Consider the following 16,975-nt stretch of genomic DNA (forward strand, 5'->3'; position numbering starts at 1 on the left):
GTTATGTGAAGCCTATATGGGCTGTACATGCTCTGGACATATAAATATACGACATACATTACGAAATATTCTAATTCAATGATATTATATAATCCATATAGATTATATTTATTATATTTCTTTCACAAAATAAAATAATAAAATGATAAAATAATATATTTGAGTAAAAATTCCTGTAGATGGCAAAAAAAAAAAACCCCAAAAAACCCATATGGTTTATCTTCTACTCTAAACTTTATTTAAACCTGTCAATAAATATTTTAATTTTTTTAATAGCTTCACGGTAAACTGTTGCTGGCAGCTGGTCACGTGACGTTGAAAGGGCAAGCGGGGGGGCACGCGCAGGGTTTTTTCACACTTTTGTAAACAACATGGCGATTCACGGACCTGCTCTGCTAGCAGACTGATCAAACACTGTGTTCTCAGACCTCCGGCTCTCTAGCTTTGTGAGGGGTTTCTGTTAGACGGTGCGGAAGTTGTACACCGAGCACACGGTCCAGTACGCGGAGAAACGACAAAGAGGTGGACCGACGAGCTGTCAAGAAGATCGTTTGACAGTCCAACGGTAGCCAAATGTTATCGTTAGCATTATCAGCTAGCTCGAACTAAATCTTCCCCAAGCATTTTAAACACGACGAGCCAATGTGCAATACACGGATGGTTAGTTTGTATTGAAGGAATGGAGAGGTTTGCGCCAGTAACTTTAGCTGTTATAGGGCTTACGCCTTATCCAGGAAACATTATTTCCTAGCTGCTGTGCTTCTCGTCCCTCTCCAAGGTGTCTGGGATCACGTGACGTTGTCAGGTAACCCTGAAATTGTTGTTACACGTCTCGTTATTCTCTCTGGTAGGCCATCTTCAGTCTATGGGCTCACAGTCCAGTTCTGGGATGTCTGGTGGAAGGGGCTCTTCCAGTGGCAACCCAGGAGAGCAGTCTGAAGCGACAGAATCAAACCAGGGCGGCAGCAGCAGCCGAGGCCGCAGGACGGACAGGCAGTCTTCATCAGAGGAGGACGTTGACTTAGCAGAAGTGCTGGCTTACTTACTGAGAAGGTGAATTTCACAGTTAAAAACGCTCAAACTGATACCACGGAGGGCCTAGATTTGTAGCAGAGGTACTATGGAGTTGTTTTGGTGAAAGTGGGCCATAACTAGCAGAAGTAAAAATGAGCAATTAATACATAAAAACACAAGTGCAATAAAGTCAAAGTCCTTCTAGTAGCAAGTCATACCATCGATCCACCACTGAGTCATGGAGGCAGCGGTCTTAAGCAAGCGCTCCTCTTTCTAGCCGAGAGACGTAATCGTTATTAAAGATGATGGCACTCAAAGCATTCCACAATTAAATCTGTGGGAGAGTTCTGCAACAGCAAAAATGTTGATAGAAGTAAAACTTGTTGGGGGCGAGGGAAGAAAGCTTTTTATTAACACGTGGCTGGTGATTCTGTGTGTGCAGTTTATACGTCCTGCTGACAACTGAAATTAAATTGGATAATTCTTCAAAATTACTGCCCAGAGGCATTTCGTGGTGAGGACTACATGTTTTTGGACTGCCCCGGGGACTTGTAGCATTAGTTCATTACTTTCTAATTTCTTGAACTCAGAACTAGGACAGAAGTCTTTGTCACATATGTGTGTAGTTGCTGCAGAGAAAAGGACTTGTGTGTGGTGTCGTATCAGGCACTTATTAAATGACATTTAGAGGCAAATAGAAGTAATGCATGCAGTATTCTATCTCGCTGCCAAAGAGCAAATAATTGAAACGTCACATCACATTCCAGTGCTGCAAAGCTAAGTTGGGGGTTAAGGTTTTCCCATTTCAGTTTGATTTAATTGCACTTGGATAAGCTTGGAATTTTTTTGTATATCCCTCTGTAATAGTTTCTTTAGTGAACCGTGACATTGGCAGGGCCTGCTCTCGTGACCAGAGGGAACCGAGATCTGCAAGAAAAAACATTTGACATTTCTCACTTCTTTAGCGTTTAAATGTTGTCATTGCTACATGTTGTACAGCTGGACCATTTAGCTTTGGTTTCCACCTGTCATATCTTTTTTTTTTTTTCCTAGGTACATCTTTGCACTAGGGCAATAGATAATTGGATTAATCATAACTGATTAATTGACTGGTTGCTTGCATGTGCAGGGGTCAGGTAAGACTGGTCCATGGCAGTGGAGCCACGGGGCTGCAGCTGGTCCAGTCGTATTCTGACTCTGATGAAGACAGCGATGGAGCCTGGGATGGACGGCTGGGTGACCGCTATAATCCACCAGGTAACCTCCCACTGACACTGGGCAGGAAACTAAGCAGTTTTTTAGTTGTTGGTTTACTCTTCATTTATACCCTTAAATACATCGTTACAATGATCACATAATATGGAAAGCTAACAGATCTATTTAGAGTGCAGCCACTGCAGTGCAGAAATACATGTAATTACGTTAGGACGATGTCTTCTTCTTTCCAAGTAGTGAAGCAGTGAATGAATGTCAGTAAGGTTTCATTTAGAGACATAATCGTGTTACAGTAATGTTATTGTCTTGTTTTCACTGCCATCCCAAAAATGTTATTTATGGAAACTTCAATTCAGTTTTTTTTGTTTTCTAGAACTATTGAGGCCTAAATACTGTTTCTTCTTCCCTTTGTGTGTTTCTTCTTTTCCTCTCGTTGCATGTCTGTTCATCGTCTGTCAATCAGTAATGGATCAAACATAAAACAATGTTTCAGTTGTCAAAAATTTCCATGGATTGTTCTCTCAAATATGTAGGACAGCTAATCAGAGCATGCCTGAAGTTCTGAGAGCTTGTTGTTGAATGTGAGCTCCTACTGAGGCTTGTTCTTTGTGTTCTGTCTTTAGTGGACACCCAACCTGACACACACGAAGTGGACCGGAGTGAGATCCGCACTCAGATCCTGCTTGCCACCGCCTCCTCTTCCTTGAAAGGCTATCGCAGTTTCACCCGCATGCTAGCAGAGGTCAGACCCCAGAAATAAATTCAAAATGGAAAATAATTGCGGCAGTGCAGTCGTATTAGTTTTGTTTATAGAGTTCAATGAAGTTATGAAACTGCAAATAAATGTTTTTCTGTGCAGAGAGAAAAAGGCAGATGTAGAGGCTCCAGTTTTTCCCACGGAGAGTGCAGTCGTATCCGTACGCAGTAAGTAACTTTGGAGTATTTAAAATCTAAATTAGAATTAAGTAGCAATTAGTTTAGTGTGACTAAAGCCTTGATTGGACCATTGTGTTCTGTTGGAGCAGAGGGATAGCTGCACAATTGCTGTGAAAATATACAATGCATTGGACACGACGAAGACGAAATTTTAAAATTGTGACCCCAGTGTTCTTCTGCAGTTTCCTGCCAAACTATGTGTCCCACAAGGATACATACCAGCAGAAAGCCTTCTGTGGAGTGTACAGCGAGGATGGCAACATGTTCCTCTCCGCCTGCCAAGGTAAATAGCACGATGTCCAACTTGAGGATCGAGAGGGGCTGAATCAGGTCTGATTTTTATTCTGAGTGTTTGTTTAAAGCTGCTGCGTGGATCACCAAATCATGCTGTGTTTTGTATAGACTGTGTGTAGACAGAGGGGAGTATTGTTGGACTTTTCTCATGTTCTAAAAAACAAATATCAAGCGCATCATCAGTTCCTATTTCCTGATTTAATGATTAATCGATCAAGTTACTGTTTTGTAAGCAAACTAAACAAGCGGAGGACAACATGTCTCACCACGTCTCACCTACGCTTGCCTAACTGTCACGACTATTCTTCTTGTATTATGTCTGTGTTAGAGATCAGCAGCAAGCCCTGAACAACAAACCAGAGGCTGGTGACATACACGTGTAAATGAGTCATTATGTTAGTTCAAACTGATTAGTCTTACAGATAAAATGGAGAAAGTGAAATAAATCACTCTGTTTGTACCCAAGGAATAAATTTTAAAAAAAAAGAAAAAAAAGGACTTTGTCACAAACTCTGAGGGACCTGTAAAAAAACCCCAAACAAAAACAAATGCGAGTCTTTGTGTTTTGTTTAGTTTTATTTTTTTTCTTGCTGCAGACCAGAACATCCGCTTGTACGACACCAGTAGGGGGCGTTTTCACCTGTGGCGAACGGTGAAGGCCCGTGACGTGGGCTGGAGCGTGCTGGATGTCTGCTTCACCCCCGATGCACACCACGTGCTCTACTCCAGTTGGTCTGACTACAGTAAGGCTATGGGACCAGTAAAATATCACATGATGAAATGAGGAAAACAGTTTGCCATCATTAGAATAACTAATTCTGCAAAGATTCAGCAAACCTATCTTCAAGATTGTCTCTTTTTTTTTTTGTTGGGATTATAAATCCACTTTTCCTAAAAAAAACAGAAAATCTGGGACTGTTCGTGAACTGTAAATCAAACACATAAAAGGATATTTGTACCATTAAACAGAGCAGACACAAAAAATCTGAATATTAGGTAGGGCTGCACGATTAATCGTTAGAAAATCGTGATCTCAATTCATACTTACGTGCGATCTCATTTCCAAATGACAACGATTTAAAAAAAAAAAAAAGACGTGACGATTGTACCGCATTTTGATCCGGGACGTAATCTGCATAAAAACAAGCGCTCACTCTTCCTGCTCAACAAATGACAAGGGCGGAGCCTTATACCACGTGATACAGAAGCTGGCTGCTAAAATTGGCAGGGAAAAAACAACGGAGAGCACGTCAGGGATGACGAGAAAGTGACTGGAGAAAATCCGTCCCGGTCAAACACCCAAACATCAATAACGGGAACCTTTATGCGCTTCCCTATACCCGTCGAACTCCCGCAGGCACAAAGAAATTACGGAGGCTATTACTTATCACCTGACCAAAGATATGGCTCCCATCAACACTGTGCAAAATGAGGGATTTAGGAAAATGATCAACACCCTAGACAAACGCTACGCAGTGCCGTCCCACAACTATTTTTCTATTGTTGCACTACCTGCTCTATACACGCAGTGTCGAGCAACGGTGGAGATGGAATTTCAAGCAGTACAACATTTTGCGGCAACGACAAAATGTGAGACATTTGTTGTTTTTATGTTTATTTATTGTTTTTATGTTCAGTCTCAACTGTTTCGAAGTTGATGTGCAGTTAATAAGTGCAATAAATATTTATATTGGAAAAGAAAATCGTGAGAGAATCGTGATCTCAATTCTAAGCAAAAAAATCGTGATTCTCATTTTATGCAAAATTGTGCAGCCCTAATATTAGGCTGGTTTTTTTTTTTTTAAACAACAGAGGGAATTTTTTAGAACTATAAAACTAATCATTTTGAAAAAGTATTGTTTTATATTCTTGTTCAGTACAGAACTGTCATATTTTTCCCTTCCTAGTGTGGCAGATGTTTATATTATATTATGGATGTGTGCAGAATGTTGTTTAATATTAATTTGCTGAAATCAGCAAGGTCTTTGCTGAAAAGCCCATGGCTGCATAGCAGCATATATTTTTCCAAACCCTTACTGTTAAGCATTAATGGTGCCTTCACAGATGTGTAAGTTATCCAGTATTACCATCAAAGATGTTGCTTTTTGAACTGCCAAGGCAGATGATCCCTCTCCCTTGTGTCGTTGATATCCAGAAAGACTTTCAGAATCTGATTTGTTAGACCACTGGTTGTTTTTGTGGCTTTAAAGAAGAAATTATATTACATTTATTTTTAAAAATGTTCAGAAAAGAAAGTATTTTAAGGTACTAAATAAGAGTAAATAACACTTAGCTTTACTGTATACACAGCTGCTTATTGTATTGGTGTGTCTTATATCCTAAGTGCAAAATACATTTACCCACCACTTCATAAGCTATGCCTGTTCAGCTGCTCATTAACGCAAATGTCAGCAACTTGGTTCATTCAGGCATGTAGACATGGTCAGGGTGGCCTGTTGAAGTTCAAACTGAGCATCAGAATGGGGAAGAAAGATGATTTCAGTGAGTGAACGTGGCATAGTTGTTGGTAGGGATGGGTATTGATAAGATTTTCACGATTCCGATTCCATTTTCGATTCTGTTTAACGATTCGATCCTTTATCGATTCTCTTATCGATTCTTTTTAAAAAAGGAGAACACTAAGGTCTAATAGCTTAGAACTTTGTTTTATATCTTCTCTTTGAACAAGATAGAAATTTAGGAGTAACATGGCCTTACAAACCCAGCAGTGAGATCTTAAGAAATCCAGCCTATGGCTCTTCAATGGGGTGTCACAGGGGCCCCAGGAAAAAAAATTGTAAATGTAAAATAATAAAATAAATATTCTTCTGTAGCAATAACAAAGTATAACATAAATTATTCTGTAGCAATTACACAAGAATATCCAGTAATGTCCCTGCCTACAATTAAACACATTCACTTACCGAAAATCGGGGCATCTGCTGTGGCAAATGGGTTCAAGCCTTTGACCACAAACTTAGTCACTGCTCGGTGACATTCGTCTATCCTGGCCTGAAAGGAGACGCTAACGGTAGACTGCAGCGAGAACTGCCAGCATCTGAGCCAGACTCTGTCTGTCTCATCATGGTCACCTAAACGCACAGTAATGGCAGGTTTTGTAATAAGGCAGATCGCGCTAACATAATATGCACCGTTAGTTGATTATTTACCTGCCACATTGACGGGAGAGGACGTGCAAACGTTACCGCTGCTGCTGGGTTGAGATTCACGAGTCCGGAGCGGAATTAAAAACACGACATTCATTTAAGGTCATCGTGTGTTTTGTGAGCAAATGCTTTTGTATATTCGTAGTGTTTCCTCCCTTAAATGAAATATCTACTTTGCAAGTATTGCAAGTTGTCCTGTTGTCATCCGTTCTCGTAAAGTATAACCAAACTTTTGAGCGTTTGAGCTGCCATGTTTCCTGCCAGGTAAATGACGCTCCGCAACGTGGTGACGTCATTCGGGGAAACTAGAATCGATAAGGGAATCGTTTGCAAAAATGGCAAACAATTCCAAGGAATTGAAACAGTGGGAACCGGTTCTCAACAAGAACCGGTTTTCGATACCCATCCCTAGTTGTTGGTGTCACGCAGGCTTGTCTGAGTGTTTCAGAAATGGCTGATCAGCTGGGATTTTCCCACACAGGGTTTACAGAACATGATCTGAGAAACTGAAAATATCCAGTGAGCAGCGGTTCTCTGGGTTAAGATACCTTGTTGATGTCAGAGAAGAATGACCAGACCGTGACTCAAATAACCACTCATTACAAACAAGGTGTGCAGAAGATCATTGCTGAATGCACAACATGTTAAACCTTGAAGCAGATGGGCTACAGCAGCAGAAGACTCTACTGCGTCACTGCTGCCAGCTAAGAACAGGAAACACAGACTTACCAAATTTGGACAGTACAAGATTGGAAAATGTCTTAATGAGGAGTTTCACTTTCTGCCATCACATTTGTACAGCAGGGTTAGAACTCCATGAAAGCATGGGTCCCCCTGTATCATTGGTTCAAGCTGCTGGTGCTGCTGTAATGGTGTGTGGAATATTGTCTTGCTACACTTTGGACTTCTTCCAGCAGGATAGCATGCCACGTCACGAAGATTCAATAATGTCAAACTGGTTTCTTTAACATCACAATGAGTTCATTGTGTTCAAAATTTGACAAATCCGCAGCAACTGTGTGATGCTGTCATATCGAGATAGACCAAAACCATTGAGGAATGTTTCCAGTATCTTGTTGAGTGTATGCCACAAAGAATTGAGTCATTTTTGAAGGAAAGATGGGATCCAACCCAGTTCTAGTAAGGTATATCTAATAGGGCTGCCACAAACCATTATTTTGATAGTCGACTAGTCACCGATTATTTTTGCGATTAGTCGACTAATCACATCATGCATCCATTGGATGTACAGCATACAGCTTATTGCACCAGCATGCATCTGCTCTTATATAACTATCATTAGCTTACAGCTTTAAGTGTTTAAGGTATGTGCTAACTAAAAATAAAGACAAGATGATTGTTTATTAAATTTTAATGAAATTTGCAGATTGTTTCGGTGAAGTTTAATAAACTCCTTGCTATCTAAAATATAACGGGACACCGGAGTATATTCTCTAGCATCTCACACTTCTGATTATCAGTTGTCTGCTTGACGTTTATTCAGCTGTGTAAAAACTATAACTTTAATCTCAGCCAAACCGATTTACTCAGGAACAAATAGAATACTAAAAAAAGCCAAACAATAACATTTTTAAGTTATCTAAGTGACTTGTATATCATGTTCAGTGTTGGACAAGTTACTTGAAAAAGTAATCAGTAACTAATTACTGATTACTTCCCCAAAAAGTAATCCTGTTACTTTACTGATTACTTATTTTCAAAAGTAATTAAGTACTTAGTTACTTTTTAAAAACACGATTTAAAACCTGAATAGGTGATAAAGCTATAGATCTTTCAGCCCAATTCTACTTTTTCTACATAATCCATCATACAAAATGTAATCAAATGGAAAAGTCCCTTTTTAAAACTTGTTTTATTAGTTTTAATCTTTTAACTTTATGCATCAAGCAAAAATGTAATTATATGCAACATTCTCTGACTGGAAGAAATTTGTTTAATATTTAAACATATTTTCTGCACATTCCAGCATATAAAATATTTTTTTGTGTGTGTTTACACTCTTTCAAATAGATGCAAGTAAAACACAGCAGAAAATAAATAAAGTCCTTTGGTCTAGCGGTCCTTTTGCTCTATTTTCACCTGTAAAGCAGGAGTGGGGTAGGTGGAGGTTTGCCCTGGTGCAGGTGTGCCGCAGCGGTCAGTAGAAGAATCCGCGAGTTTCTCTGTGAATTTCCCATTACGTCGTTGCGCACTCGGTGCTTGTTTAGGGTTTTTTTTTTGCTGTAAAAAGAAGTTTTCTTCCCACGCACAATGGACGCTAATGTTTTTGTCACTTTTTATGGAATCAAACTTAAAGTAAGGTCAGTACTTCCACACTTTAAACGCTGCATGCTCAAACTCTCTCCCGCACTCGATATATTATCCATTGTTGATCTGCACACAGCTGTTGTCACAAACGTCGCACTCGCTTACGTCACTGTCATGAGACATTCTCACAAAAAAATCACAGTTTTAGTAACGCAGCGTTCCTACGGGAAAGTAACGGTAATCTAATTAACGCTTTTGCAATAGTAATCCCTTACTTTACTCGTTACTTGAAAAAAGTAATCGGATTACAGTAACGCGTTACTGCCCATCTCTGATCATGTTTAACCTGAGTAGCGAAAAACGGCGGTGGGTTTGAAAACGATTTGCCGGGAGTCCAGTGTTCTCAGCGGCTCTAGTGAGCCTTGCCCCCACCTAGCTATCCAGCTAGTGGGTAACAGACGTCTCCGAAAACGTCGGAGCGCTTTTGAAAATATGTGGTGTCTTGATAAACTGAGCAGATATTTGAGGTTTACACAGCTACATTCTCGCCTAAAAATATGTTAAACATTTATTTTGTGACCCAGAAAGAATAATAAGAGTAATATTAAAACTAACTAGCTGCCGCCATTGTTGGAAACTGAGCTGGGCCGCACTATGAATTCTGGTTCAGAGCTACTTCTTCTTCTTCGGGTTTAACGGCAGCTGGCATCCTTGTACATGTAGTGCTGCCATCTTCTGTTTCAGTCTGTTATTACACTCTTAAATTCTACTATTATTCCTGCGTCTTTTGTGATCTTACAAAGCTTCAAATGACGCGTCGACTATTAAATCAGTCGTCGACGATTTTGATAGTCGACGTAATCGTGACTAGTTGACTAATCGTGGCAGCCCTAATATCTAATAGGGGTGGGGGAAAAAATCGATACTGTGTAATATCGTGATATTTTGTTTGCTAATAATGTATCGATACAGGGACAGCAGAAATCGATATTTTGTTACAAAAAAGGTTTTTGTGTTCTGATTTCAGAGCATGTTGATCCTTTTTCTGAGCAAGAATCCTGACATTCCTTCACTGTCCAAATGTGTTTAACTTTTTTTTTGGCAGCAATAAACATGACAGTTTACTTATTTTAATTTAAGACATGTTTTATTTTAATTAAGTTTAAAACTTTTTTATTTAATGTAAAATTATATTTTGTTTTAATTTACTTTCAAATTCTTCAGTTGCTGAATGGGCTGCATAGTTTTCATAAATTGCATAGTTCAGAATAGCTATAATTGTGCCAGATGGTTGCATTCAGTTAAGTTGGACTAGACTGTAATACAAACTGTTCAGTTTGTCAACAATAAAACTGAAATGAGAGAAAGACTGAGTGTGAGACTTTGATATTAGATAAAATGAATATTGATAAAGTTTACCTTTATGTACAGAATCTGAATATCGCAAAATATTTTTAAAAAATTGCAATAATATCGTATCGTGCGTTAAGTATTGTGATAATATCGTATCTTGGGATGTATGGTGATTCCCACCTCTAATATCTAATGAAGTGGCAAGTGAGTGTGCAACTACAATGTAGTGTCTAAACATTTCTACAATAGTCAAAGGAGCTTGCAAAGAAAAGCGTCTGGACTTCTTTAAGTTACTTGAAGACGTTTCACCTCTCATCCGAGAGGCTTCTTCAGTTCTAAGGTCAAATGGTGGAGAGTCCCAGATATAACCCTAGTGGGAGTGTCCCCCCACAGAGGGACAAAAGGACCCCCTGATGATCCTCTAATCGCCTGAGCCAAGGTGTGGAACTGGGTGTGGGTCCCAATCAGCCAGAGTTTCGGGTGATTTCATTGTGAAACCTGGCCCCACCTTATCATGCGAATTCCTGAGGTCAGATGGCCCAGGGTGTGAGTGGGCCTTAAGGCGCACTCAGGAATTCGCATGATAAGGTGGGGCCAGGTTTCACAATGAAATCACCCGAAACTCTGGCTGATTGGGACCCACACCCAGTTCCACACCTTGGCTCAGGCGATTAGAGGATCATCAGGGGGTCCTTTTGTCCCTCTGTGGGGGGACACTCCCACTAGGGTTATATCTGGGACTCTCCACCATTTGACCTTAGAACTGAAGAAGCCTCTCGGATGAGAGGTGAAACGTCTTCAAGTAACTTAAAGAAGTCCAGACGCTTTTCTTTGCAAGCTCCTTTGACTACGATGACCTGGATGACTGAGAACCTTCACAGACATTTGTACAATAGAACAATGAAAGTAGAGCCTTTAACAGCATCACTTGTGAGAAATACGAAGAAGTGAATAAATGAATCAGGAAGTGATTTCTTTCATATTGAAAGTGCTTTCACATTAGCCACAGCTTCCAGGAGTTTTCTGGTTTTTTGTTTTGTTTTTTAGCAGCATATCAACCACGTTTTTAGCTGTGATGTTTTAGTCATACGTGTCTCTCTCTGTTCCTCCCCCACAGTTCATATGTGCAGTATAGATGGAGACAGTGAAAACCACACCGCCCTGGACCTCAAGTTAGTGTTTCCCCTCATAGTAACTTATAACATTACGGAGCAGGTAATCTATCATTCCTTACCAGCAGGCCCTCCTTTCCCTTCATTACCACCTGGATGAATGATGCTGTCAGAACTTGTCACCCCAACATCCATCCCCTCGCTCTGTGTGCGCTCCTTTTGTTAAAAATAGATCATTAATTCAACAAAGCACTGCCATTAAACTCACAGTTCTCCTAACAAAAACATTGTTTAAAAGGTGATGCTTGCCTTCATAAAGCCTTTATGTTATCCCACACCAAAAAAAGTAGATAGAGTGTGGTTGTAAATCAGCAATTGTGCTCTTACTGCAGTGTCCAACCTGTGTGTGTGTGTGTGCGCTGTTGTGCTTTGTAGTCCAGATGAGAGGAGGTTCTGTGTGTTCTCGCTGGCTGCGTCCACAGATGGCAAAGAGATCCTGGGAGGGTGAGTACAATTTGCTTTTATGTTTCAAGGCAGTGACTGACGGGGCTGAAATGAGTACTGAAGGCTCTTTATGAAATTTGAATTCAAGCACAACTCTGCTTTTCTTCCATTTGTTGGCGGTATATTCGAAATATGTTTATTAGAGCCTGTATTAAATTTCGAAACGGTTAATATGAACTTGAAGCACGTTTAAACCTCAATTTGGGGGAGTTTTTTTAATTTTTTCTCAGCCTCTCTTCTCTCTCATTTCAGAGCAAACGACGGCTGCCTTTACGTTTTTGATCTTGAGCAGAATAAACGAATGTTGAAGGTTAGTGTGTCTTTGTGTGCATTTATGTCTCTTTGCTCGCGCGCCGCCTTGGCCGTGCCCGTTTCAGCATCACGTTTGTCTGATTTGCGCTTCATCCTTCGGTCAAGGTTAGCCAGATGCAGCGGAGCAGAAACTACATAAAGTTTTACACCATCCTGTAGTCTAATATAGCAGCGAAGAGTCCAGCTCCGCCACACAGTGGGACGGTGGGGGTTAAACCTACCGCCCTCCCTCCTCCCATAACCGCCCCGTGCGCAGAAGTCAGCATTCGACCTCGACCATCTGCTTCGTCTCTGTCGTCCGCCGTTTCTCTGTCTGTCCGTCCTAATTACCTCAGTGTTGTGGTGTGTTTCTGTGCTTTTATCTCTCAACGTTTTATTAGTTGTTTGTACTTTCACTGTCACTTCCTCATGTGCAGCACTAGACTTTCCACGATTCAGTGCAGTGATGGGAAACTGAAGTCGGGGCATTTTGCTGCTGTGGTTCCGGTTAGTGTTTTTCCCCATTGGAGGGGAGGATTTCTGCAAATCAATAGAAAGCTGTTGAGGCTGATTTGTGTCTCATAATGAGACGTTCATATTCTCTCTCAGGATGACGGTCATCTCGTCCACTGAATGGGTTTAGTGATTATAAAATGATGTGAATCACACGCTGTGGCCTTCACAGTAACCTGTTAGAGATGGCCTCCACATCATTAAAACGGTAAATACTGAAATGTCTTATGAAAGAAAGCAGTTCAGTTGTTCTGCTAGAGCCGTTCATCACCATGCTTCATGCTGAGTTATCCTTTCATTTGTGACACATCCTTTTATCTAGCGATTTATTTCGTCTTCTTGCACATATAAAGAACAAAACTAACAAACAGTTGTACTGCTGTAATTACTAACAGCTACATCTTTGCATTTGGAGACTCACAACCATGCCGCGTGTATAAAGCCTGTTTGTAGCACAGCCTTGGACTGAAAAGTCTGAGTTTCAGTGTGCAGCAGCCTTGAAGAGAAATACTCCTTTCATTACTTCTGCGTAGGCACAGACATGCATAAGTGCGCGCACACACACACACACACACACTTTTCACAACAACATGTAAATAGCCCACTTGTAAATAGCACATTCTTGCACACATGTGCACACGCTCCATACAGTAAACACTGACTCTTTCTTTTGCTGCCGTCCTCATCAGATTGATGCCCACGAGGACGACGTGAACGCGGTGGCGTTTGCCGACAGCTCGTCCCAGCTGCTCTTCTCTGGCAGCGATGACGCACTGTGCAAGGTGTGGGACAGACGGACGCTGCGGGAGGACAGACCGCAGCCTGTTGGACAGCTGGCCGGCCACCGAGACGGCATCACCTTCATCCACAGCAAGGTGGGTGCGAGTGTGTGTGTGTGTGTGTGTGTGTGGGGGGGGGGGTGTCTCTCAGTAAAAAGTTTTCCACTTACTTGGAAATGGTTTAAATGAGAACATTAATCGTACAGGACGTTTATTCAATCACATGTATTGTTCTAACACTCAGATCTCGGTCTCTTTTTTTCCATTTTGTCACGGTGCCAGGGTGACGCTCGCTACTTGATCAGCAACTCGAAGGACCAGTCCATCAAGCTGTGGGATGTCAGGAAGTTCTCGCCCAAAGAGGGGCTGGCAGCTTCCCGTCTGGCTGTCACCCAGCAAAACTGGGACTACCGCTGGCAGCAGGTTCCCCAGAGAGGTGAGGAGGGGAGGGGCCGAAGAAGGGCGAAAGGGAGGTACTCGTGGTAAATGAGTCAGAGGGGAATTTGGAGGACGAGAGGAGGAGAGGTCACACAGAGGAGGAGATAAAGATGAAATGATGATATTAAAAAAAGAGAGAGAGGAGGCAGTAACAGGGAAGGTGTGTGTGTGTGTGTGTCTGTGTCGTGAGGATAAAAAGATTGTAAAGCCACACGTAGGGAGAGTGATTACCATTACAAGCCAAAGAGGAGGGAAGGAGTGGAGGAGAGGTGAAGGATAGGAGTTTGGATAATGAGATAGAGCAGGAAGAGAGGAGGAGGAGATGAGGCGGTAAAAAACTAAACAAAATGAAACGATCTAGTTCAGGGTGCAGTTTCTTCTAAGCTTGATATAAATCTACATGTTCTTTTGGATTAAAGTTGAGGACAAGTGTGAGGAAAGAGCATAAACAGTAAAAAAAAAAAAACATTTATAAAATGGAGAAATCCTTGTGCATCTTTTTGTTATTTAGCAGTTTTGTGTTTGTTTACTTGCTCCTCGCAGCCCTGAAGAGACACAAGCTGACAGGCGACACCTCAGTAATGACCTACCGAGGTCATGGCGTCCTCCACACCTTGATACGCTGCCGTTTCTCACCAGAGTTCAGCACCGGGCAGAGATTCATCTACTCCGGCTGTTCCACGGGCAAAATCGTCAGTAAGTGACTGTGTGTGTCTGTCAGTGTGTAAACGGCGACAAAGTCTGCGTGAGCTGATGCACAAAGTAATATTTGAAGAATCTAAAATCAGTTGAACCCTGTGTGTGTGTGTGTGTGTGTCCAGTCTACGATGTGCTGACCGGCACGGTAGTAACCAGACTGGTGGGCCACGACGCGTGCGTGAGAGATGTCAGTTGGCACCCGTACGAGGACAACATCATCAGCAGCTCTGTGAGTGCGGTTAATGCAGAAAGTGTCCTGCTGGAATCAGCGTGTGAAAGCTCGTCATCATAAATATCACATTAAACCCAAAAGAAAGCCCTTTCCAGAAGTTGTAAAAAGATTTAATAGAGTGGCGTTAATCCCAGACACTGTTTCCTCTACTAATGGAATAAGGCCTAATTTAGAAAAGTCTGAGACAATTTGATACGTTTTCTGGTAATTACGGGGAAAAAAAATGACCATTTGCAGAAATAAACGACTGTTTTTTCCCCCTCACATATTCCATTAAATTAGACTTTTTAGCAATTTCACTACTACCACTACTTGATAAAATGGAAAACAACATTAAAGCAGTGCAAATGAACTGAGCTGTTTCGACTAGAAGAAGGAAGCAGACATGAGATGCAGAGTACTTTATGTTTATACTTTACACCGCTGAGGCCTGGACCTAATCACACACAAGCAAAGCTGGATTTATGGTCGTGCAGTGCTGCTTCCTTGTGTAGCTCTTTGGGTGTGCAGAGTGGAGGATTGTGGGAGTTCAACCAGCAGAGAGGCTACAGCAAGGGTGCAGTCCTGCAGAAAGTAAACACAGCTTTGCCCCCGAGCAACGCGTCAGAGGAAAAAGTGAATTAAAAATCCCAAAAAGCAAAATAAGAAGCGCAGAAATTGGAGGTTTTCCACATATTTTGAGTCGGCCACTAAGTGGGTCTGCAGAACTCTGTGTAGCACATATGCGCTATTGATGTAGTAGCATATCAAGACCATAAATTTAGCTCTTTGCTTGGCTAATAAAAATGCTGCTTCTTTTCCATTTGTGGTTAAAAGCTGCCGCTGGTTTTGTTGGCATAAAGCATGAATCATGTCACCGTTATTTAACAGAGCAGACAGGCTCAGCAGCTGTTTTAAAAGTGATAACAAGAGTCCATCCAGCTTAAGGACATTAAACTACGGGGCTTAGATGGCACAGTTATTATTTTTTAACCTCTGATCTCCATCCTTTCTCTACAGTGGGACGGAGCGGTTCGAATGTGGGAGCACAGACAAACTCATCCCCTAGACGAGGAGCGAGACACGGCAAGGGGAGGAGGAGGAGAGGAAGGGAGCTGTTGGAGGAAGTGATGTCACCACAGAGGAAGGCAGTGAGCTCAGAAGGCCTGGGAGAGACTTGAGTATCTGCTAACGTTAGTGCGGAATATTAGTCATTCAAATGAAAGCGTGGCTGAGAAAAGTTCACTGGGAAGGCGCCTGAGCCTCGTGCTGTCCAGTGCCGATCAGAACACGGCGGGACGGCTGTTGCCGCCTGCAGCTGTTTTTCTGTTTTTTCCCCCTCTGTTTTTTTGTTTTTTGCCTCATGTCTTGCACAGAATAAGGAGGCCAGAGCTTTTTCAATCCAGCCTGGGACATTTTACTGAAAATGCGCTGAAGCTGCACTTAACGAGCTGTTGGAATGAAACAATAAGTTAGTGATTATATACATATATATATGGAAAAAACAACAACTTTGGATGTTGCAGGGGAACGTATTGATGATAATTTTGTAAAAATGTATAGAATTTTAATTTGTTTGTGTGTGTGCGCGCGTGTGTGTTCAGGGAGTGTATTTAGATTGTCGTCAGTGTCCTGAATCTGTTTGGACTCTGCTGTTATGAATAACACAACACAGGCTGTGTCCTATTTTAGGGAACATTTACCTTTACAGACTCAACATATAGTCATAAACATTTTTTTTCCAGTTGCCAAACTCATGAAGCTGATAATTGCGTTAGCTTTCCTGAGTTTATTCAAAACTCGACAGGCTCAAGGAAGTTTCACAGTCATTATTCGACCTGGTCTGCCTCATCAGAAAGAGTTTGAAAGTTTTCGCTGTTATTCTGAATCCTCTGTAGGCTTCCTCAAGGCTAATGTTAACTCCCTGTCCCTCAGACACAGCAATATTCTCGTTCCAGGGTCAGCACTCAGTGTAATTTTTGGCTAAATGTAAGCCTGTGATTTGATTCAAAGATTTGATTGTGTGTGATTAATGTGTTCAAGTCAGCACTTTGGGGAACATGCACATGGTTTCAAAATGATCTGTATATGCAATTTTCAGGTGTTTATATCAAAGCTCATATTTCACTCTCAGACTTTGCAGTTATAATAAAAACCTTTCTTCAAACGTATCACGAAGGG

General features: G+C 41.4%; 1 protein-coding gene across 1 annotated transcript; it reads left to right on the plus strand.

Annotated features, from left to right (window-relative positions):
* Positions 1-341: 341 nt before the first annotated feature.
* dcaf11 (ddb1 and cul4 associated factor 11) lies at positions 342-16,965 on the plus strand. Its single transcript, XM_085172960.1, has 15 exons — positions 342-565; positions 852-1,053; positions 2,144-2,271; positions 2,853-2,971; positions 3,089-3,153; positions 3,348-3,448; positions 4,056-4,202; positions 11,365-11,419; positions 11,795-11,863; positions 12,116-12,173; positions 13,357-13,542; positions 13,729-13,882; positions 14,428-14,580; positions 14,706-14,812; positions 15,815-16,965. Exons 2-15 carry the CDS (start codon positions 866-868, stop codon positions 15,923-15,925), a joined length of 1,641 nt encoding a protein of 546 aa, XP_085029086.1. The 5' UTR covers positions 342-565; positions 852-865; the 3' UTR covers positions 15,926-16,965.
* The last annotated feature ends 10 nt before the right edge of the window (positions 16,966-16,975 follow it).

Source organism: Neolamprologus multifasciatus, chromosome 9 (genome assembly GCF_963576455.1).
Source record: "Neolamprologus multifasciatus chromosome 9, fNeoMul1.2, whole genome shotgun sequence".
Lineage (NCBI taxonomy): Eukaryota > Metazoa > Chordata > Actinopteri > Cichliformes > Cichlidae > Neolamprologus > Neolamprologus multifasciatus.